Source organism: Melopsittacus undulatus, chromosome Z (assembly GCF_012275295.1).
Source record: "Melopsittacus undulatus isolate bMelUnd1 chromosome Z, bMelUnd1.mat.Z, whole genome shotgun sequence".
Classification (NCBI taxonomy): domain Eukaryota; kingdom Metazoa; phylum Chordata; class Aves; order Psittaciformes; family Psittaculidae; genus Melopsittacus; species Melopsittacus undulatus.
In genome coordinates, this window is record NC_047557.1 from 61,516,233 (window position 1) to 61,539,258 (window position 23,026).

Sequence of the window (23,026 nt, forward strand, 5' to 3'; positions counted from 1 at the left end):
ATATCCAATTTTCAAAAGACCCATACACTGGCCAATATAGGTGATCAGCCCTAATCTGCTTACCTCCCCATACTTCCAAACAATAATGTATCATTTTTGCCTTATCTTTCCTTTCCCTAGAGGGATAATCATTCCAACACTTAATCATTAAACCTAAAGGACTATCTGGAGGTATCTGAGGTGAAGTTCTCCTCAGAACCTCCCATGGGATCAGAACCCTTGCTCTTTTTCTGTCCCATCTTCCGGTGTGCCTTCTTTCACTCAGCCTTTAATATGCCCTCTCCTCGTAGCCCAGTCCCTCGCGGGAGATGGGAACTGCACTACCAACAGGTCCACACTCACTTCATCCGCACTTGGACGTCTCACTCATGCACACACCGGGATCCCAACCCCAACCGAACGGATCTCAGTTCGCAATATACTCACGTCCTTGTTTCAGTCCTCTTCGTTCGGGCTTCGTGTACAAAAATTATGAGGTTGCCGGCTTCACTTTTTATCTGCTATCAAGTTTTAGGTTCGTCGGTGGAGAAACTGGCGGAGTCACAAACAGGGGGCCACTCCTGTGAGTGGGGCGCCCCCCCCGGGATGTAAGTCCCGTCAGAATTTCTCCATCCGAGTCACGGCACCAATTTGTTATCAATGAGTGAGCCAATCTCGTTTTAAAACCAAATTTACAAATTTATAAAATTGAGCAACCGATAACAGATAAAAAACAGCGCTGGGTGCGCCCGGGACTCTCCGCTCCGCCCAAGACGCGCACACCGGGCCTTTGAGGGGCTGTCCTTTACCCTTCTCGGTTCAAGGTTTCAGCCAATCCCGCTGCTTCCTTTCGCCCGGCGCTTTTCCATTGCTTCCCTCTGTTGCTGGGGTCTCATCGTCGAGAGTGGTTTTGAGAAGCTCCCAGAAGCTTCGAGAAGTGTCCGTTACCAGCCTCACCCTCACCGGAACTTCTGCTCCTTATATGGTGCATGTAACCATACTACCTAACTCCCCCTCCCTCCACCAGCAGGGGCGCGCTCTGAACACCAGCTCGATCTCGTTGGCTCCAACCTCAGCACCAGGCTCGAGGCTTCTTCTCCCCCCTCCAGTCCCGTGCAACAATACAACTGACTTCACCTTTGTAACTCACAAAGTACAATAATTCAAAAAAAAAAAGAAATATGGTTCCATACAGTGACAGTGACAGAGAGTGTCTTAGACTGTAGCAAGCAATATGTCCCTTTAAACCTTTTGATGAACAAACCCCACACATTACAAGGACGCCTAAATTCCTGGCACGAATAATTCCTGTGTATTTCACATTGGCAGGACTGACCACGTATTTCAATGTCTTTATCTAACGGATTTCCACAAAAGGGTAGAGCGAGTGGGGGTATTTCAGACCGAAAGCCCGGCTTTGTCACGCTGGGGTATTCCCGGACACAGTACGACCGACCCCCCCGCGGCGCGGCCGAACCAGGCAGACCCGGGGTCCTCACCCTTCACTGCCCGCCGCCGGCCACGCTTCTCCCCCCAACCTCCAGCTCGCAGCCCGCTGATTGGCCAAACCGCCGGGCGGTGTACTGCCTTCCGCGCGCCACGATGACGTCAGGGATCAGCGACGATTTAGAGAGGGCGGTGGGGAAGCAGAAGGTTCTGGCAGCCGGAGTGGACGTTTCAGGGGTAGCGGCGCTGCGTGGTCCGAGTGTTTCGCGATGACCCGTGAGTGCTGCAGGCCGTAAGGCGACTGCTCTGGGCCCCGCCGGGGAGTGGGGCGGACCGGGCGGTGGGCTTTGTGCGGAGAAGCGCGGCCTGGGCACCACCCCGGGGGAAGCCCTACGTTTGGTCCGGGGTCGAGAGGTTGACCGCAGCGTGGTGTCGGGCCTTGGGGCTGTAGCCTCCCCGTGGCGAGTTCGTGGCCGCTGCGGCTGAGACTGCCTCCATCCTGCCGCTGGCCCAGGCTTGGATCAAACGCCTCCTCACCTCGGACCCTGTTGTGGCTGTGTTGAGGGGTGGGGAGGAGCAATAGCGGTATGCTAGAACAACAGTAACGTGCAGTTTCAGTCCTGGTTACCGTCCAGTCTGCAAAAAAAAAGCTTTTGTGTCACTGCCGAGTATTTAATATTGCGTTAAGTGGTGGTAGTTGGGTTGTTATTGAAAAGGCATCAGTACTTGCTAATCATCACCTTATTCAAAAGTAACGATGGTGTATCTACTTTAAAATGGCGGAGAACTATGAACCAGACATAGAATGTTCTGGTTCGCCTAATCGGTGGCGTGGCTGATTTGGCTTGTGTGTTACTGTACTGGGCAATACAGAAACTGCCTGTATTTAACTGAGGAGGTGCTTTTACTTTCACACTTCAAAATGCTACTGTACTGCTGGAAGAGCAAATAACGGACCTGGGTCAGAAATAGTTTGTGTACAGATCGAACCTTGAATGTGAGAAAGAAGCAGGTTTACATCTTCTGTTGATATTTTCTCCCCTGTTCTGAATGATACTAAAATACACATGGCTGAATGCTAAAAAGAGGCACAGCATCCTACACCCAAGCATAGTAGAACGATAACATCTAACTTTTGGAGGATCTACTTTAATATAGTATCTGCAATACTAGAGGTGTAGAAATTGTGGTGTGCTACCATACAGTCTACCCTTAGCTTTAGTATGTATTTCTGGAGTTCAGCTCTTTGTTGTCAATCAGATGGAGATTAGACCCTGTATTTTCAAATGGATGCTTAGTAAAATAGATTGTTTATTAACAACTATTGTGCTTCTCAGTTCATAAATTCATGGTACTTGTGCACTGCCAAATTTCAAACTACCTGAAATGAATAAATTTATGAAGATGGGGGTGACTAGATGAATCTGAGAGGGTTTATGTCACTAGTCTCCATTAATTGTTCTTTTATCAAACAGTTCTATTCATTTTTGCTTTCTGGTTTTGGGACACAGTGTCATTGTAATCATTTGCTGCTCAGGAAAAAATTCTAGGCATGATGACCTCTGTAGCCAATTCTTGCTGTTCTCTTTCACCTGCTTACAGTAGAGATGATCACTGCTTGTTCCAGTGCTATCCAGAGGTGTTATGCTTGTTCTCTTCAAGAACAGCTGAATCTTGGAGGAGCACAGACAGGTTGAGCTAAGGCGTATGTCTTGTAGAGGCAGGCATGGATGGGGATGCTCAAGCATAGGTACAAGCAGAAAGAGTGTACTGGCCTTTACGTTGCAGATCATGCTTGAATGTCACATTACAGGAAATTGAATTGTGGATTGCCAGGACTGTCCCAGACTTCATGGAAGATTCAGGTTGTTGTTACAGAATGTAGAAAATGGCACAATCCTCCTTGGAGCAAGGGTACTCATGCATCATCCCAGGCAGAGTACTGGGTTCAGTTAGTTCTTGGCAATGTTTGCTTGCAAGCAGGGGTGATACAAGTAATCTTTTCAAATAGATGTTTGGCTTTGGATGCCTTGTGTGCATACTGTATTAATATATTTTTCCACCTCCTCTGTTTTGCAAGTGGCAGCCAAGCTTTTCAGTGATGCTGTTCAGTTTGTTTCTGAAATTTAAAGTCTTATCATGTTGTCTTGGGTTCACCTGTAACAGTTATTTTTCTCTTTTCTTAGTAACTGGTGCAGTGCTGTGCTTCAGCTTCAGTCTGAGAACAGTACTGGTAAGACACTAATGTTTTAGTTGTTGCTGAGCAGCACTTAGCATGATCAAGGGCTTTTCAGCCTTATGCTTTGCCAGTGAGGAGGGCTACAAGAAGTCAGGAGGGAGCAGAGACAGGACACCTGACCCAAACTAGCCAAAGTGGTATTCCATAACACAGTATGTCATATCCAGTATATGAACTGAGGGGAGTTACTTGGAAGGACATATCACTGCTCAGGTCAGGCTGAGTATCAGTCAATGGGTGGTGAGCAATTGTATTGTGCAGCACTCCTGGTTTTTGGGCTTTTTTGTCCCACCCCTTTTAAGGTTTATATTTTCTTCCCTTATTTCCATTTTTAGTAGTAGTAGTTTTGTATTATACCTTAGTTACTGGACTGTTCTTACCTTCACCCATGGGGTTTACATTCTTTCAATTCTCTTCTCCATGCCACCTGGAGGGAAGGAGGAGATGGGTGAGTGGCTGTGTGTTGCTGAGTTACTAGCTAAGCTTAAACCATGAGGTGTATGGGGTAACTGCAGACACCAGGCACAGTGCTTGCTTAGAAAGGAAGGAGGCATATGAGGATAACTGCTGTGTGAATTCTGGCTATAGCAGTGTGGTTTGACTGCCTGCTCCCATTTCTTTATGGTATAAGAAGATACTTAATTTCTTTAAGCACCAGCAAAGAACTGTTGCATTGCTGCTCACTTGTTTATAGACATTCCTGCCCCCTGAACACCATGAAGCTGAAGAACCATTTATAGCCTGGAATGTATCATCTGCTCATGAGTCACCAAGTTATAATCAACTCAGTTGGTGCCAGAGATAGCGAGGTGATTTACTTTATGAACAGTGGTCCTTCTACCTGGAATGTAGGGACAGGATCTCACTCAATGGTAGTGAGAAAGAGAAGTCCTGTTCCACTCTAGTTTTTTTCAAAAGATAGTACTTGATATCCTGTCATAGGTGAGGATTATCTTCCAAGGGAGGAGCAGCCTTTGATCAGCAGTAGTCATCATATGCTGTTTTCATTTGGGCTTCTGGTACCTCTTGCCATATGGTACATGTACAGGTGTGAAAAATGCACAAAACACCTGCTTTTGTGGGGTAGCTCTTGCCTACATGTTGACATAATAGGTACCTTTATTGGCTCACAAATGCGATGAATACAAAGTGGTGAATTGTATCAACAGGTTGTAGTTTAAAATTGACCTTATCCTAAACTGTTTCTTTATACTTGAAATTACAGGCACATGAAGATTGCAGAGATCTCTCTTTGAGATTCAAATATGGTGTGCATAGTCGTAAGACTGGAGAGAGAAAGAGGAACAACCCAAATTACAAGGAAGTGGAGTTTCATGTTAGAGCATAGGAAAATGTGATCATGTTTGTACAACAGCAAAAGTTACCATTGTCATTTTGCCCAGGTTATTTGTGGGATGGTCTGTTCTCAGTCTTTTATGAGAAGCTGCATTGCATTACTGGAGAAAATGTTGAAATGGATCTTGGTGATCTCTTGCACATAACCTGTAGAAATGTAAACAAACTAGCAAGCTTTTATCTTTCAGTTGTGCACTGGAAGGGAGACTGGTGGAAGGTACCTGCCATACTAGCTCTGCAGATAGAGCCACACCTTACCACTTTTATAGTAGTCTTCTTCACAGGCAAACTGTAGCATATGAGGATGGACTCCAGCTGTGGTGCAATTAAAGATGTTTGAGTGAGCTTACAGGCTTTTATAGTACTGTGCCTAGAGGTTAGTAGCAGTTAGCTACTTCCTTACTTTTCCATCATGAAACAATGTTCTTTCTCCACAAGCACACCCTGCATTTTTCCAGCCAATACCTTACTGATCATGTGCCTTTTGGCCAATCATATTACTGTCCACATGTCTTTGCTTAAGCAACTATTTTTACACAGATATATAAATGTGTTTCTCTGCTATCACTTGCTATGTTGTTACTTTCTGTTCTCCTTGAACATACGTTCTTTGTCCCCTTGGCCCACATTTCCCCCTTTTTTTTTGCTAAGGTTTGCAAAGTGAGCACAATATGTGTTTGTGCAAGCATCACTTGATTTATGCATTAGTCTATAAGTCATTGAATACAAGAAAACAAACATGGCAAACAGATCATAATCATTAACAGTACTATAAGCCCTATTGCAACAAAGCCAACTATGTGTCTAAGCCAAGGACCAAAATTTCCCAACCAAGAAAACAGTCCAGAAGGCTCCCATCCTTGGTTTTGTTGCAGTTCCCCAGACAGTTCCTTCAAATCCTGAATGCTTTTGTGAACTGACTTGGAGTGATCACTGAGATTCATGCAGCACATTCTGTCAAAGTCTTCACACCCATGCGTATGTACTAAAAGCAAAAAATTTGTCTCTGCCCTATTTTGTTTTGCACAGTCAAGGTGGGGAGCGCTTTGGCTTCAGTTCTTTGCAAATTGGTAACAAGCGTCCAGATGACATGGAGGAAAAGCAATGTGATGGCCAGGCTCCAAAAACAAGGTTTCACTAGTGTTGTGCTGGCCAGATATACTGGGAGTCTCAGGAACCTGGAGATAGATGCTGTTACTTCCAAAGACACAGTCCTTGGCTGTCTTTATGCCCTTCTCTGCTTCAGGAATCTTAAATCACAGAAGAGCTGCTTCTTTACATTAGCCTTTGAGAATAAAAGATTCAAATATAATAGTTATATTACTATTAGTTATAGTAGTTACCTGTGCTAACTTTTGCCCTTTTTGTTGTTGGTGTTGGTTTTTTTTTTTTTTTTTGTTTTTTTTTTTTTGGGGGGGGGGGGGAAGGGAGGTTCTGTGAGGATTGTGAAACTTGCTTTAGATTACTCTACCTGAGCAGGGGGTTTGGGCTAGATCATATTTCATGCCAACCACAGGCTATTTGGCCAGCCCTTCCCTCCTGGATGGCCCTCTTATAAGGGAGGAGGCCATCCCTCACATCAAGGTCTGGCATGGCATGTGACCCCACCAATTAGTGCCTGCTGGGTTGCAGCCAGCAGCGGAGCAAAAGGTTCTTAGTGGCAAATGCAGAGGCCAAGCCAGTCTTGCCCTTGACTTATGGTAGGAGGCATTTGGCCAACTTTAGTCCTTGCAGCTCATTGTCAATGCAGAGTTTCACCTGCCTGACCCAGTAACAAGTCGTTACTATGGCAAAGCACATACAGATTTACATTAGCAGTATAACTATTACAGGGTGTAGCAGCATGTTGAAGATGCTGGTGACAGTGGGTGACTCAGCCAAAGAAAGAATTTCCCACTAGCGTGATTCTCCCACCCTCTTAATTGGTTCCATTACCTGCTTTATAACACCATCATATTAGAATCTTTCTAGCCTCTGCCTTAGCATTTTCTATCAGCTGCTGTAAATTTGCGTGCTCTAACATCTCTTTTACAAGTGACAAATCCATACAATACAAGGTGTAGTTTCTTATTAGCAACTGGCTAGTAAATACAGGTGGTTTATTATAGCTACATTGCAAGCACACATTGAAGTCATTACTTTTCAGTTGACCTGAGTGATGTTTTTCAGGTAATTCCTTTTTCTCTTCCTTTGTCACTTTCTGCTTGGGGTCTTCAAGGTCAGCTTCTGCAGCTGAGACATCGGGTTCTTCAACTTGTCTGTCCAGCTCATGGTATGGCTTGACAAACTTTGCAGGCAGGTGCCATGGACCTGTCAGTAGGAGGACACAAATATACCCCCTCCCCCAGGTTATCAGTTCACTGGCCCGTCCTATTTCTGCGAGCCCAAAGGATCACAATATGACATTTGCTTTTAAGCCATGAGGATTTACACCTATGGCAAATGAGGACTGAGGTGTTGACTGACAGTGAGGGCAAGACCTGACAATTTGCTTTGCTTGAGAAGAATACAGGTTTAAATCTTTCTTTAAAGCAAAGGCATTCTGATGAAAGGGGGAATGTGAAGCACCTGTAAAAGGGAACTGCACAGTATTAACAGTCAAGGAGCTTGCTATGTCATTACCCACAGTTAAAGGGACAGTCAGGTTGGAATGCGAGCTAATATGACCAATAAAACAAAATAATTAATGCAGTAGCCAATACAGAAGTTCTGCAAGCTTCTGCTCTGACATCTCAACATGCTCCAACCAACAATGTAAACTTTTCCGCTGATTGGAGCTAACACAGCCCCCCAGTCCCCACCTGCACCCTCATATGCAAGCCGAAATAAAAGTGCACGAGCAGCCTCATGACCATCATTCTGCCTTTGTATAGCATTGTCCAGTTGGTCTGTAAAAGACACATAGGGTTCCTGAGACCCCCCCTCCGCAAACACCCGTGAAAGAAGTAGTCTTCTCCCCACCTCAATCCATGTGCTTTCTTCCAGGCCCAACCAGTCACATGTGTGGCCCACTGGAGCAGCAGAGGGTTTAGAACTGAGCTATGAAGCCAAACAGAAACCACATTGACCACAGTGGCTGTCTTCACTCACTATAAATTCCATTATATAAGCAATCACTCTTCAGGCTGCTTCCCAGCCCAGCATTGCATGCACAAACACTCCCTAGCCTGCTCAAGACCCAGGTGCACAATCAGTAGTTCTTCTTTAATTATTCGCATAGCATGAACAGGACGGCTTACAGTTTTGTGTATCTCCTCCTTTCCTGCTCTCCCCTTATTGCAAGCTGCTTTGTCCAAGCCCAGCCCCAATAAATCCCCTGACTGGCTTAGCTTTTCAGTCACTTGTTCTGTGGGGTTTCCTTGTTCATTGTGTCACATGCTAGTCAAAGGCTGGAGTGCAGTTTTGCTTGTATTCTCAGATTCAAGCACCAAGGAACTTTATTTGCTTAACAACAAATTTCAAAGAGAGAGAGAAGGAAGGAAGAGAAGGAAAGTAAGAGGAAAGAACAAAAGAGCTTCCAGCAACAGCTACCACCCCAGAGCTGCAGTGTCCCGACAATCCGGTCTGTTTCCAAGTCCAGGGGGAAAAGCATTTCTTCCAATGCAGTTTGGTGCCATTCCTTTGTAGAGCTGAAACCACATCCTCCACCCAGCGGTGGCACACATGCCCTCCTTGGGGTCTTCTTCTCCCCCATTTTTTCCAAGGTGTTAGCTGGGGCAGGGGGTAAACATCCTGCATAAACATCTGCTGTGGCAGTGGTGTCAGCCATGTTGGTTCTCACCAACGCCATCTTCACCAATGCAATCTCTTATATCTCCTGGTGGATCAGCATTACTGTCTCAGGAAGTGTTATCCGTGGTGGCATGAATGATAGAGGTGGGGAAAGAGATAGTGCATGATGCAGTAGCTAGTAATGTCTAATAGCTAACAACATCTAATTAATTTTGGCTTAACAATTATATCTAAGTAACTTTATTGTTGTTGCTTTATTATTGTTGGTTTCAACAACATCCAAGGGTTCAGAAGGAGAAGAAGAAAGTTTACAGGGGCAGTTACAAAGGGAGCAATACCAAGGCCAAGTGACCTGTATCAAAATAGTAATTAAAGTAACAGCTAGTAGACCAAAGGCTATGCAATAGATTGATACAAGTTCTTTCAGGTATTCCATTATTTTCCACGATTTCAGTGGAATAAAGTTGAGCAATTGCAGACTTGGCAGTTCACGTGGCCTGCTGTCCTGGTCTGACAGAGTTGGAGTCAGGATACACAGCAGGAAAATTAATTTCCACGTCCCCTTAGCTTAAGGCACATGTGCTGTTTGGTTCTGGAAGCTTCTGTCTCAGATTAGGAAAGTGAAAATGAGCCCTCCATCAGGTGAATCAACCAGTTATGGGGTTTCTCTCCTGGTCTCTGCTTGTATTTATCCAATAAGTCACTAATTTTCTCAGTACTTACAGTCTGTCAATTTGCCTGTTCTTACCTGTCCGTTTGCGCTGCTAATCATTTCACCTTTAAGCACAGGAGCTGCACGTACTTCTTACCTTTTCATGTCTGCCTCGGCTTCGGTATTTGATTCTGACTTGCTCGTACCCCAAATATCGCCATTCCATGTCTCTGGGTCCCAGTCAGGATCAGACACAAGGGCACAGACCTGTGGCCTCACTGCCCTCATATCCTTTTTATTGCTCTGTAACTTTTTTCTTGTTTTCCCCTAAGTCTCACCCTGCTCTGCAGCAGCTACAAATGCCTGCCTCTGCAACATCACTTCTGCTTTAACCCTCTCTAGCTTGGAATGTAAATCTGCTACTTGTTGCTCCAATTCTGTGTTCTTATCTACCATGCCTTTGTAGGCAGGCAGCAAGCAGCCTGTCTTGCGTCCGGCATGATTCAGTCGCTCCCTCAAGCAGGTATGGGGTGTTTCTAAGAACTCAGCCCAATACTTTAACACTCCTGTGAGGTCCTTAGCTCCCCACAGTTCAGGTCCTACGTTAGCGCAAGTCTCTGTCCCACAGCATGCTCCACAGTTCCTGCATTCACCCTGGCCGCTCCACAGGAGGAGCTACAGCCTAAGGCTCTCTCCTATGAAATATAGCAATAGTGTGTTACACAGCAACTTTAAAGCAACCCTGACAGCATACACTGACCAAGCCCTGCTTTCGCACACACAGAACAGCACCTGTTGGTGCAGTTACATGCCCCGCTCTACTCGTATTATCCCAAAATGTTTCTCACAGTCTCTCAGACCTGGAATCCCATCCTCGTTGCCAGTTATGTTCTGGGTTCATAGGATTCCCATGTACAAACACTGTATACCAAACACAATGTAAACAATCAAATGCTCTAGTCTGTTTATTGAGTTATTATTGCAAAGCAAATATGTATATATTAATACGAAGCAGGTTACATACATGCCAACCCCTGGTTGAATGGGATGCTGCCAAGCAAGAGAAGGAGATGGAATATGTTTCCTGGTCAGGGGGGTGGTAGTGTCGTCAGGTGGTAGGCAGCGTGTCCCCCAAATCAAGATGCACATCTGGCCTTGTCACCTGTCCATCCCTGCACAGGTCCTTATATCCCCCCTCGGGTTGGAGTGGAAAATTACCAGTTGCAACATCAGCACACCCATGGCCAGCATGTGAACAGAGGTTTACTGGTATAAGTCTCCCTTTTGCTAACAGTGGTGTTAACTTGCCTGTTTTCAGGTTATGTTCCCACAACCTATGTCAAACAGTACTTTTCTATTTTTGTGTGTTTCAGCATGGACCATTCTCTTTTGTCACTGGTACATGGCACCCCATGGTCCATGGTTGGAATACAAATTTTACCATCTGTACCACAGTTGTACAGCATACTCTCTGTGAGGGAGCAGATTAGCGCTAAACAGCAAGGAATACAACATAAAACACATAAAAACCCTATATCTATTACCACTAATAATATAACAGCTTTTCACAGCCAGTTTACACCCCCACATCCATCCCTGAAAGGGGTTCCACCTGGTGTTTTCTGCTAGCTGGCTAGTGAGGGTCTTTAACTTTTGTATTTGTGCATGTATTGAACTGGAGTGGTCACGTAAATTCATGCAATATAACCTGTCAAAGGCTTCTTTTGGGTATCTGACAACTTACACAAAATCTCTATACTGTGCTTCTGGTCCTGGGATAAGTTCCCTCCCATGATTCCCTGAGTGCTCACCTATCCAGTAGTTGATGGGCATGCACAGTCCTTTCATAACCCCTAGTTCAGTTGGGCTATGCCACCAGTCTGGACTCGGTGAGTCTCCTGCTCCAGTCCCTGTTTGGGTGCCATTTTTGGCCTATGAGGCACGGACTCCAGTTGTGGTGCAACTGAAGACATTTATTCAGCTTACAGCTTATATAGTACTGTGCCTAGGGGTTAGCAGCGGTTAGCTCCTTTGCTACTTTTCCATCATGAAACAATGTTCCTTCTCCACGGGTGTGCGCTTTTCCAGCCAATGAACTTACTGATCACACGCTTTTCAGCCAGTCATATTATTGTCCACATGTCTTAGCTGAAGCAACTATTTTTACCCATATATATAAACATGTTTCTCTCCTACTACTTCTTGTTACATTATTACTTTCTGTTCTCCTTGAACACACTTTGTCCCCATGGCCCACAGCAAACTGTGTAAGTAAAGTGGTAGTACCTATATAAACTGTGTATTATTCTACAGGTGGGAACCAGCGTGAACTTGCCCGCCAAAAGAACCTGAAGAAGACTCAGGAAATCCATAAAGGGAAGAGGAAAGAGGATAGCTTGTCTGCTTCTCAGAGAAAACAGAGGTGAGACACAGTAAAGTTGAGGGAAAGATGTGTCAGAAAGAATCCGGTCTTCACTGAAACAGCATTTAAGTACTTTATTTTGATTTGCAGTCCATTCATATGTCACAGCATGAACTGTGAATATGGGGTTTACTGCATCTGTTATTAAATACTTTTTTTAAAAGAAAAACACTGCAAAGCTTTTCTTTCTTTTGAGCAGCTTTTTGCCGGCAATGAACAGGGAATGGTTGTGTAATACTTTCTTGAAGATGTTTGATCCATTGTGTCCTTTACTTCTAAAGTCAAAAGATTTAAAACCAAAATAATTATATAAGGTATACTAATAACTTATTGCCTCATGGGGTACTGTACTGAAAGGAGAAAAAAAAGGCAAACCAGGGGTGTGTAAACAGTGTGCTCATGGCTGAGAAGTTTCTCCCATTCTTAAAATGAGTGTTGCTAAAGGTGTTACTAAAAACAAGATGGAGAAGGCCCTGCTTAGAATCCAACTTTCTTTCTTCACAGAGACTCTGAAATTATGCAGCAAAAACAAAAAGCGGCTAATGAAAGGAAATCTCTGCAGGCAGGAGCAAAATGAGCTGCCTGGAGGGAGTGCACCAATGAAGAGAAGGGCCTGGAAGATCATTCACAGAAGTGTCCCGCCATTAAATGATTAAAATCTCATCTTGAGGAGTTGCTCAGCTAGCATTAGTTTAGAGTATTTTCTGGTTAGTGTAGGCTTAGTTGTCTGGAGTGCTCCTTGAAAAGTCACTACACCCTCTGCATGCATATAAATAGAAATACCAAGCAATAGTACTTCAGCTTTTGCTGTGTTTGTTGGTTTCACTTAGTGGTTCCAGTGACAATGAACTTCTGTATTTGCAGTTAGACCAGATTTGCTTGTCTTAATTCTTGAAGTACAGCTTCATTCAGAATGGAAAACACTTGTAAAATGTGCTTAACCTTACAGAGGTCTGACTGTAGATCTCATCCTCAATTATTTTTGCAATAAAATGTTGCATGAAATACTGTCTGATCTGAAGTGGTCATGCTTGATAATCAGTTGATTTCTGAGAAGCTACCAAGAACACAACGAATTGATGGAATTGTGGAGAAATGCAATATAAGTATAAATAGAGGTATAAATAAAATTTGTAATATAAGAAATGCATATTAAAAGCAATGTAATATGCAGTGGTAAGTCTGCACTATAGAAAATAGTGGTGTGTTGCAGACTTCATCAGTGTATGTAACTGAATCTACTGCTGATACTGGATCTTGAAGATGGCATGTTACTAACATGATATAAAACTGCTGCTTAATGTAGCCTAAAGTACCAAACCTGGCATGAGAGTACACAGTGCTCACTTCACAGGCAGGCTGAGTTGTGTATTGATTGAGGTAAAGTGTGACCTCTCTGGGAACACAGAAGTGGATGCCTCAGCTTGTGCACAGCTCCCACTGCAGTATGTTCTGAAGGAACACATGTGCCCTCCTGGGTTTGGCCATAACAGTTAATTTTACTCGTTCCTAGTAGCTGGTGCAGGCTGTGTTTTGCTTCAGTCTGAGGACAACACTCATAACACCTCAGTGTTTTAGTTATTGTTGAGCAGCACTTACCCTGATCAGAGACTTTTCAGTGTCAATGCTCTGCCTATGAGGAGAGGCACAAAAAACTGAAAGTAAGATAGGACGCCTGACCCAAACTAGCCAAAGGAGTATTCCATACCACAGCATGTGATGCCCACTATATAAGCTGGGTGGAGTTACTCAGATTGTTGCTCAGGTCTAGCTGAGAACAGTTGGCAGATAATGAGCACTTGTGCATCACTTGTGTTTATCACTTTTTTATTTTTTATTTTCCCTTTTTAGTTTTGTATTCTCTCCCCTCATTGCTTACTTCACTATCAGTAGCAGTAGTGATTTGTGTTATACCTTAGTTACTGGCCTGATCTTACCTCAACCCTTGGGAGTTACATTCTTCCAATTCTCCTTCCCATCCCACCGGGATGAGAGTAAGAGGGAGGTGAGCAAGTTGGCTGCGTGCTGCTGAGTTACCGGCTGGGCTTAAACCACCACCAGGTGGCTCAGTCTGGCAGCTGGTAGGAAACCAGCAGGCTCCTTTGACTGCTCCGAGCTGCCGCCGCCCCGCTCCCGGCCTCGGCTGTGCGGGCCAAGCGCCCCGCTCCTTGCAGCGCTGCGGGACACACCGGCGTTGAGGACGTGGCAAGGCGCCGTGCGCTGGGCCGGCGCAGACCCCGCCCGCCACCGCTGCGCGCACAGCTGACGCCCGACGCTGCCTGTAGCGTGGTGTGTTGGCTGCGCGCCGGAAGTGACGAGTGCTTCGGGTTCGGCCATGGCGGAGCAGGTGCTGTTCAAGCGCGGCACCGAGCAGGTGGGCGTCAGGCGGGCAGGGGCTGGTCCGGAGGGGTGGAGCGGGACTCGGAGCGCCTTAAAGCGGTTTGTGGCCTCTGCAGAGCGACGATTCGGATATATGGGATGATGCGGCTCTCATCAAGGCGTATGATAAGGCTGTAGACTCTTTCAAGGTAAGGGGGGCTGTCAGAGCGCGGCGGGCCCAGGCTGGTGGATGGTGCCTTATCGCGTGCCTCCTTTGTGTTCCCGAAGAACGCCTTAAAGAATGAGGAGTGTTCGGAGCTTTCGGGCAAACAGGAGCAACGCCAGGGGATGAAGAGAAGGAACAATAAAAAGAACAAAAACAAAAAGAGGACCAACATGGTGCCTTCGAAACAGGTAATCTCATCTGTGAATGCTAGTGGTGCTTCTGGTGTGCTTTTCTTTGATGCTTACTAGTAGCTTCTATGTAACCTCGAGAGTAATGTTCTGTGGTGGGTTGATAGCATTTGAAACTTTACTTACAGGTTACACTGTGCAATTTTGCTAATATAGAGAAAAAAAAACCCTGGGTGAGAGTCATATTCCTGCTGGGTGGGGCAAAGAGCAGTTAAGGAAAAGGAATCTTTGTCTCTGAGCTTTGGTGTAGGTATTTACTTGCCTCTCTCTCTTCTGTTGCAGTGGAAAGTTGGTGACAGCTGTAATGCTGTTTGGTCTGAGGATGGTAATGTGTACCTAGCAACTATTGCCTCCATCAATCACAAAAGAGGCACATGTGTTGTTACTTACACGGGATATGGAAACCAGGAGGAGAAGAGCCTGACTGATCTACTTCCTGCAGCCAGCAATGAAATAGTAAATGGGATGGGGGGTTCTGGGAAGGTGAGGGACACTTTTGCTCTTCTGAAAAGAGAAAGTGGGAGAAACAAATTTCTAAGTATTTCTGGTACCACTGTGGTGTTCAGAGTGAAAATCAATACCTGATTCCATTGTGAATGAACACAAGCTGATACAGGGAATGAAAACATCCCCTTACTTCTTGAACTCAGCATGGAAGAAAGAGAGGGGACAAGAAATTCATGGGTGAAAGATAACAGATAAAGTGGTGAGCAGGTAAAATTCTGAGGTTGTAAAATCTTTCCTGTGTAGGACAGGGAGGGCTACAGAGAGAAAGGGGTGGAATGGGGCTTCCCAAGCTTTTTTTGCACTAAAATTGCTTGCAGTAGTGCAAGCAATCTTCTTTAGTGCATCTCATAAGAATGTCTTTGTTTTCTAGAATGAGACTCCATGTTCAACAGATGGAAGTGAAGGATCTCAGTCACCTGGAAACAAAACCAACTTCATTAAAGGAAGATTCTTCCCTCAAAACCTACGTTTTCCTGTACCACCTGGAGTCCCAGGCCTGGGAAGGGTAACCTCAGCCTTAATAATTCATATACTGTTAATCCCAGTATTATTACTATAGATTCTGAGACATCAGGATGAGAGTCATTATTGTCTAGAAACCAAATAACAGCATTTTGAGAATGGATATACAGATACGTATGTTGGTGGTGTCAGTATGTCACTTTACAATAATCTTTTGCAGTGCTGCTGTCTAGTGAGAAAAGTCTTCTCCCTGGCTAACACCTGCTTTATGAGTGCCTTGTAACTTTAAGGAGGGATGTTGTTTCCTGGCCTGTGATAGTGCTGTTAAGTTTACATTTTTTTCTAGCCAATTGTTATGTGTAACCACACAGGGCATTGGAGGCAGCACAAATGGTGTCCAGGTGTCATAGGAGCTCTCGGCTGCAGCTTATCTAGTGAATTATGAGGACTGTGATATTAATACCCTCTTCAGTTTTCATGTTGTGTAGGAGTCTAAATGATAGTGCACTTGAACACAGCACTATATCTTCTAAGTGTCACTGTTTGTGCAAAATCTTTTTGTAAGGTTTTCTTCGATCTTTTTTTTCTTTCACATCAATAGATTTGTAACTAAGCTCATTTTAAAGATATTCACAAGCATAATGGAATTTAGTCAGCATGTGTCCCCAGCCACATGGGAGCACAGAAATTTCCTGTTTGCCCATGGGCAAGCATCTTTTTTATTTGTGAGTGCAACCAGTGACTTCTGTTTAGAGAACTTTCTTAAATGCTTGTATTGACCAGGATCGTGTTTCAGCAGTGTTTACTACAGTAACACGTGTAATGTTCAGTTTTACTTTTCCAGTCATGGAGTGCTCCACAGAAGCAGCTAGTCTGTGTAGTCGCTGTAGTTTCATTAAATTGCTGGGATGGGGTTGGATATGTCTTTAGTTTAAGGTACGTGAATTGCTTCAAATCTCTTACAAAATTGTAATGCCTGAAATCTCTTTTCAATCTGCAATATTTAATTCTTTCACTGTAGTCTGGATCAAAATTCAGGGCACCTCCATCGTTTTTGTCTTGCTGTCCCACACCCTTCCCAGCAGGACCACTGGTAAGTCACAGGAAAATGAGGAAGTGCCAGAGAATAAAAATGATTGTGTGCAGTCATCCTAGAGGAATCCTGTTTCTCCCAGGCTTTGAATTTATTTTTTTTTGTTTGCTTGTTTCCTTGAGAAAAGATGATTTATTTTACTCCTTTTCAGCACATGCATTGAGTATATACTAATGGTTTTCAGTTTTATATTTTGATCTTTGTTCTAGAACTGGTTGGTGTTTAATCTGGGATATGCACTACTGAAACAGACATTTCCTTTTTTCATTTCTTAGTTGATTCCTCCTCCACCACCTATGAGGCTGGATTCTGAGGATGATGAAGCACTAGGGAGCATGCTGATAGCCTGGTATATGAGTGGTTATCACACTGGGTATTACCTGGTATGTGCCAGTTTTGTCTTGGAGTGTCTCTGTAATTTTGCTTTTGTGTTGCTGTTTTCATCAATAAGTTAGACTGGTTTTTAGATCTCTTATTCTAACTTATGATAGCTGTATTTAAGGGTATTCTATATTGTATAAGTATTCTTGTGCTTGAGTATGAGTCACATGAGCCAGCATATATGCATAGGTGATGGTTAATTCTTTGCTCCTCTGGAGGGGTCCCATTAGGTACTTCTATAGCTATTCTGAAACAACCACTTCTGTCTTTGCAGACAGGTGGAGTAAATCTGAATATATTTATTAATCAATGGTCTTCTCTGTATTTGTCAGTAATGTGATAATACCACATTTTTTGTCAGATCTGGCATCCAACCCAAACTATTCTGTGATTCCATTCTATGAATTTTGCAGAGTATTCATCAGTAATTGTTTCAGGTGACTGTGAAGGTGCAGCAGGAGCTGTCAGTGTACTTGTGAAAAATCTGTGGCATGGAGTATTGATTTCTATTTCCTTTGTACACTCAAGAATAAATTACAGGAGGAATTAAACTCTTTGCATTGGGGAAGTTGGAAAGGGGAAATTTGGTGCCATAGGTTATCTTTGAAGGACTAGGTCTAGAATTTGTTTTTTCAGATTACATGTAGTTGTGGATTGAAATGACACTGCAGAGCCACTAATTATGAAGAAGACATGTAGTTTGGCTTTTGTCCTTTTAAAATCACCCATTCTAATTTACCCAAAGAGTACAAAGCTATTCTTGATTTGTAAAGGGCTAAAAGAATATTGTAAAAAAAGTGTTGTCCTGTGGCTAAAGTTTTGATTTCCATGTTACTAAAACCAAGATTATTCTGCTAAATTGTACCCTGTAGGGTTTAAAACAAAGTCGAATGGAAGCAGCGCTGGAGCGACAAACACATGCAAAATAACTGAATATCCATGATGGTTCTGAAAGAATTGTGAGCTCATCCTTTTGGGCTAAATGAAGATACGGTGTGGCTTGACCAGTCTGAAACTACAGTTCATTTTGCAAGCTCTCAACAAGTTCTAAATTCTGTGAAAAAACTGTGAGCCTTGGGACTTCCACCCACTCTTACATCTCTGTGAAGACCACTTCATCCAGTATTATCCCTTCTTTGCTTACCAGCCATGGAATAGCAGCCATCTTGGCTAGAACAGAGGCAAGTATTTCTGTAATGAGAGGTTTAACTACAGCATGCCTCTACATCAGGCTTACTCAAATTACCAAAAGTTAACCTTATTTGTTTATGGGCTACTTTGAAAATAAAAGGTTATGTGATGTGCAGTCTTTTCATCTGTGTGCACATGTTCAGAAGCAATTCCTTCCTATACAGTGGGATTGCAGGATGTGTAGCTGAACTTCTTTTCAGTACAAGGTCAACATTTCAGTCTGATATTGTGGAGTGATTCTGTTCTCACTACTTCAGTGCTTGAGCTTTTATTTGAAATCTTTTCTTTAGACTCCTACAGTATATTGTTCAGTTCCTTATAGAACAAAATTGTATTGTCTTGGGGATTTCTCTTTTCCAAAGCAATATCTGATTTGTTTGCAGCTGAGTAATTCATTCAGCCAGGTACAAATCTTTCCTGCATGGAGGTGTATGTTGCTTATTTACAGGTGGTTGTTGGTGAAGATCAGAATTTTTTCAAGAAATTAATCTTAACATTTTGTTAACACTGATCTGGCTCTGATGACAAATAAGAAATAACTTGAGACTAGTAATTGTGTGAACTGAAATTGCCTATTTCTTACAGACCTCTGGTCAAATGTATTTAGAGAGCACTGTAGCAATAAACTGTTTTTTACTTTCCTGGAACAATTTTCTGTCTTTTTACCATGATAGATTTTAAGTCTTTTAACCCCATGTGATGATTTAATTTATCTGTCATTTTAACAGCTCTTGTATTCCCTGGACTTTTTATGTGAATGACAACACCAGAACCTAGTGATTACAGTATACTGTTTTAGGAGACAGCTGTAGCAGCAGTATATGTTACAGTGGCCACTGGTAGCAGTGGCCTGGAAAACAGTATACCACGATGCTGAAAAAGGTATCTTACAGCTCTATTCTGAATGTGACATATGACAGCTGGATTCAGAGAGGCTCATTATATATTTTTTTGTTTCAAATGCTTGTGGATAGTTTTACTTTTCAAACTTTGAATTTAGGGATTTGTTTTGTTTTGGAGGGGTTTTATTCTTAGCTTTTGTAGACAGATGTATGTCGGATGAACAACAGAAATATACCAGAAGGTTTTGCTGTGTGGCCTTTTCCCAAGTACCCTATAACTAAAAGCAAATTAGGAAAAGCAGACTGTGAGAAGGTAATGGTAAGTGTGGACCAAATAGATTTCAGCCCTTAAAAACTCTCATAGAATAGAGGCTGCAGCTAAAACTCTGGACAGTAATTTAGTTCATGCCAGAATGCTCCTGTATCTCTCCCTCTCCTCCCTGTAACATTCCATCCCAGAGTTTTGCTGTGTGCCTGTAAAAGATCCAAGGCTGAGCTCTGATAAGACACTGATGCATAACCTTGGCACACACCGCTGCAGAGATAGGGGAAAGATGCAGGCAGAGCAATCAGGGTGGCTGTAGCAGACACCCTTTGTTTGCTTGAGCGGGGTGCTAGGCATGCTGCTCAGCCCCAGAGCCCTCAGCATCCCATTTACCTTTTGCATGAGTTTGCAAGTAACTGCTTTGTCTTTCTTAGTGTATATGCTCTAGGTGCCTGAACAACCCAACCCAGGAGGAGTTGTGAGCATCTCCCACAGGAGCATGTCCTGCACAAAACCTGTCCACTAGCTTCTTCCAGTCCCACAAACTTGGACTTGGCTTTTTCCCTCCCACCAGCTCCTCTGCAGCAGTTCTGTGGCCATGCTCAGCATGCTGGGTTGGGGTAGTTTGCTGCCAACAGAAAAACACGCTGACATTTGCCAGCAAAGGATGATTGCTGTTCATTACTGCAAAGCTGATTGCCATTAACTGCCCTGCAGAAATGCTTTCTCCAAGCTGGAGTCAACACCTGCAGGCAGGCAGCCACTGTTTGGGAGTAGATGGTTGAACACTGCAGGTATGTGAGCTGCAGGTCTCAGAAACACCTGCTGCTGCAGAAGGGAGCTGTAGTAACTAAGCAAGTAGTTGTTTTACTGCAGTCAAAAAACTTTAAAAGGTCAACTGTTTCCAACATAAGTAGTGACAAGCAGGAATTGCATGGTCCTTAATGAAAGGGAATGTAATTTTTATTAACTAAAATACTATCAGTATTTCAATAGAGTGGGTTTACTGACACTAGCCTTCTCAAATACAGTTTATCTTGGAGAAGTAATAACATCTTGCTGCTAGCACTGCCGTAAGGCAACTGTAAGAAAAAACTTTGCTATGTTGTGCAGCAGATGTCTACAGATCCCTCCAGAGGGATGTGTTTTCTCAAATAACTGATTCAACATTCACCAAACTAACTCATTTTTAAGGGAGTGACTCTAAATCCAGAATCTCCAACTGGTTGATTTTTCAGTGTCTGTAAAAACTATATTCCCACAGGAAAATGTGTACTCCACAATTTAGTTGCTTTCAAATCCCAAGGCAGAAGGTGCTACAAAAATTAAAAAAGTTTTCAAGTTCTATTATATTTTGCAGAATTACTGTGGTGGGGTGACCCTGGCTGAGAGCTGTGTGCCCACAAAAGCAGTTCTATTGCTCCTCAGCCAGACAAGGGAGAGAAAAAAGTAATAAAGGCTCCTGAGTCAAGGTATGGACAGGGAGAGCTCATCCAGCAAGTACTGTCTTGGGCAAAACAGGCCTGATTTAGGGAAATTAGTTTAATTTATTACCAAACAAACCAAAGCAGGGTAATGAGGAATAAACCCACATCTTAAAAACACCTGCCCCCACCCTTCTCTTCTTCCTGAGCCAAACTTTACTCCCAAATTTCTCTACTTTCTCCCCCTTCAGGGCTCATGGAACGGGTGTAGTTGTCAGTTCATCAGATGTCGTTTCTGCCGCTCCTCCTTCTCAGAGGAGGACTCCTCACACTGTTCCCCTGCTCAGTGTGGGTCCCTTCCACAGGGTGCAGCCCTTCAGGAACAGGCAGCTCCAGCATGGGTCCCTGTGGGGTCACAAGTCCTGCAGCAAACCTGCTCCGGCTCAGGTTCCTCTCTCGATGGGGCCACAGCTCCTGCCAGGAGCCTGCTCCAGCATAGGCTTCTCATGGGGTCACAGCCTCTTTTGGGCATCCCCTGGTCTGGTGTGGAGTCCTCCATGGGCTGCAAGGCAATCTATTCCACCATGGACCTCCATGGGCCACAGAGGCACAGCTGCCTCACCATGGTACCTGCACTACAGGCTGCAGGGGAATCTCTGCTACAGTGCCTGGAGCATGTCCTGCCCTCCTTCTCTGCTGACCTGGGTGTCTGCAGGGCTACTGCTCTCAGAGGTTCTTACTCCTCTCTGGCTGTAGTTGCTCCTATGCAGTAAGTTTTCCCCTTTCTTAACCTACTTAATTACTTAACCTTCTTAATTACCCTACATGTGCTCCCACTGCTGCTGATGGGCTCATCCATGGCCAGTGGCAGCTCCATGTTGGAGCCATCTGGCATTGGATCTATGAGACATGCGTGAGACTTGTAGCAGCTTCCCACAGAAGCCACCTCAGTATCCCCTGCTACCAAAATCTCCCCATACAGACCCAATACAACTTTCATGAACTGCAGTACAGGTACCAGATCTACTTTTCCTCTTGCAAATCTGATGACTTTTAAAAGAAAACTAAGCCACTCTTGATCCTTCATCCAGGAACCTGCTCAATCCAGTAATGCTTCAGATCTACTACTTTATGGCATTTTTTCATCCATAAGCTAGATGCCAATTGAAAATTAAAATTGTTCCTCATGTATGGCCTCCTGGTCTGTCTCGTGCAATACGTTCTTCAGGAGCTGAGGTTAATGCAAAACTAAACCCAGACAGTTCTTTTATGCATATTTTAACTATGTATTTTAAGCACTTCCAGTGTTGAAATTAGTTATGACCATTAATACAGATGGTATTTTTATTCCTGCAAGGAGAGTATAAAGTGGAAGGAGAGCAAGGGCACTCACCTCTCTGAAATGCCCTTCCCTCCACATGACAGTGTGCCTTTCAAACTTCTGAAGCCGTCTCTTCAACCCCACCACAGAATGGTTTTGTGTTATTTTCCCTCAACACCTTATGTCCAAATTCATGTATTATGCAATGTCTTCAGGAAGTATAAGAATTCCTCACAGGCCTGCTAATAACTCTATTGATCAACTAATCTTGTAGCAGATCCATTAAGAAAATGCAAGAGCAGGAATTAAGCCAGCTGTGGCTTCCCACAAGCAAAAGAGACTTGAGATCCAGTGAACCCCAAAGAGTACAGATGAAGGAAGCATTTCCTCCATGCTTTGTATTACAAAGGCCACAGTTGAAAATTCTTGGTGCCTCAGAGCAATGCCCCAGTGGTGATTTTCCAGGACCTAGTTTGAACTGCACATTCTATCCTGTGAGAAGTACAAGCCAAATTATTACTTGGACCACAAGCAGAGAACAGGATATGGTCACAGCTTCTGCTTCCAAGTATGTTATTTTGGTATCTGGTAAGAGAAAAACCTAGAACAGATTTAAAGTGTTTTGACCAACCCCTTTTTTTCATTAGGAAATGCTGATTGTGAAGATGAAAGTATTATCAGAAAACTGTGTTAACAAGACATTATCACCACCATCAGAATATCTAAGAAACACGTGCTTTCTAAGAAACTAGAACACACTAAAATCCGTGAGTATGCCCCTTTTCTGATAGATTTTACAGCATCCTTGGAGTAATAGGCACTGCAATCACCTGGTAGCACAAGGGGTTTATAGGGATTGTTTGACACAGCACAGTAAAACACAGATGCTGAAACACTCATTTTCCTGCCAACACGATAGAATTACTGCAGCATGAAGGCATACAGCAGAAAAAGCACAGGAGTTATGCTGACAACTGGGAA

The 23,026-nt window shown here is 43.8% G+C and overlaps 2 protein-coding genes across 3 annotated transcripts; both read left to right on the forward strand.

Annotated features, from left to right (window-relative positions):
- Positions 1–1,596: 1,596 nt before the first annotated feature.
- Positions 1,597–12,836, forward strand: SERF1A (small EDRK-rich factor 1A). The gene is made up of 3 exons (XM_005142983.2): positions 1,597–1,701; positions 11,718–11,826; positions 12,331–12,836. The coding sequence occupies exons 1-3, from the start codon at positions 1,695–1,697 to the stop codon at positions 12,401–12,403; spliced, it is 189 nt and encodes a 62-aa protein (XP_005143040.1). The 5' UTR covers positions 1,597–1,694; the 3' UTR covers positions 12,404–12,836.
- Positions 12,837–14,127: 1,291 nt separating this feature from the next.
- SMN1 (survival of motor neuron 1, telomeric) lies at positions 14,128–18,837 on the forward strand. 2 transcript variants are annotated; one of them, XM_031043591.2, is made up of 8 exons: positions 14,128–14,200; positions 14,283–14,354; positions 14,434–14,559; positions 14,842–15,015; positions 15,437–15,571; positions 16,550–16,621; positions 16,897–17,004; positions 17,875–18,837. In XM_031043591.2, the coding sequence occupies exons 1-8, from the start codon at positions 14,162–14,164 to the stop codon at positions 17,929–17,931; spliced, it is 783 nt and encodes a 260-aa protein (XP_030899451.1). In that variant the 5' UTR covers positions 14,128–14,161; the 3' UTR covers positions 17,932–18,837. The 2 variants fall into 2 exon arrangements, with proteins under 2 accessions (XP_030899451.1, XP_030899452.1); XM_031043592.2 differs by lacking the exon at positions 16,550–16,621.
- The last annotated feature ends 4,189 nt before the right edge of the window (positions 18,838–23,026 follow it).

What these genes read in the sequence shown, in the direction of transcription:
- SERF1A (XM_005142983.2), top strand. An exon ending in GCTTCTCAGAGAAAACAGAG is followed by an intron (nt 11,827 to 12,330) that starts GTGAGACACAGT and finishes CTTTCTTCACAG; the next exon opens with AGACTCTGAAATTATGCAGC.
- SMN1 (XM_031043591.2), top strand. Translation starts at nt 14,162, where the DNA reads ATGGCGGAGCAGGTGCTGTTCAAGCGCGGCACCGAGCAG. An exon ending in TCAAGCGCGGCACCGAGCAG is followed by an intron (nt 14,201 to 14,282) that starts GTGGGCGTCAGG and finishes TGGCCTCTGCAG; the next exon opens with AGCGACGATTCGGATATATG. An exon ending in ATCACACTGGGTATTACCTG is followed by an intron (nt 17,005 to 17,874) that starts GTATGTGCCAGT and finishes TGTACCCTGTAG; the next exon opens with GGTTTAAAACAAAGTCGAAT.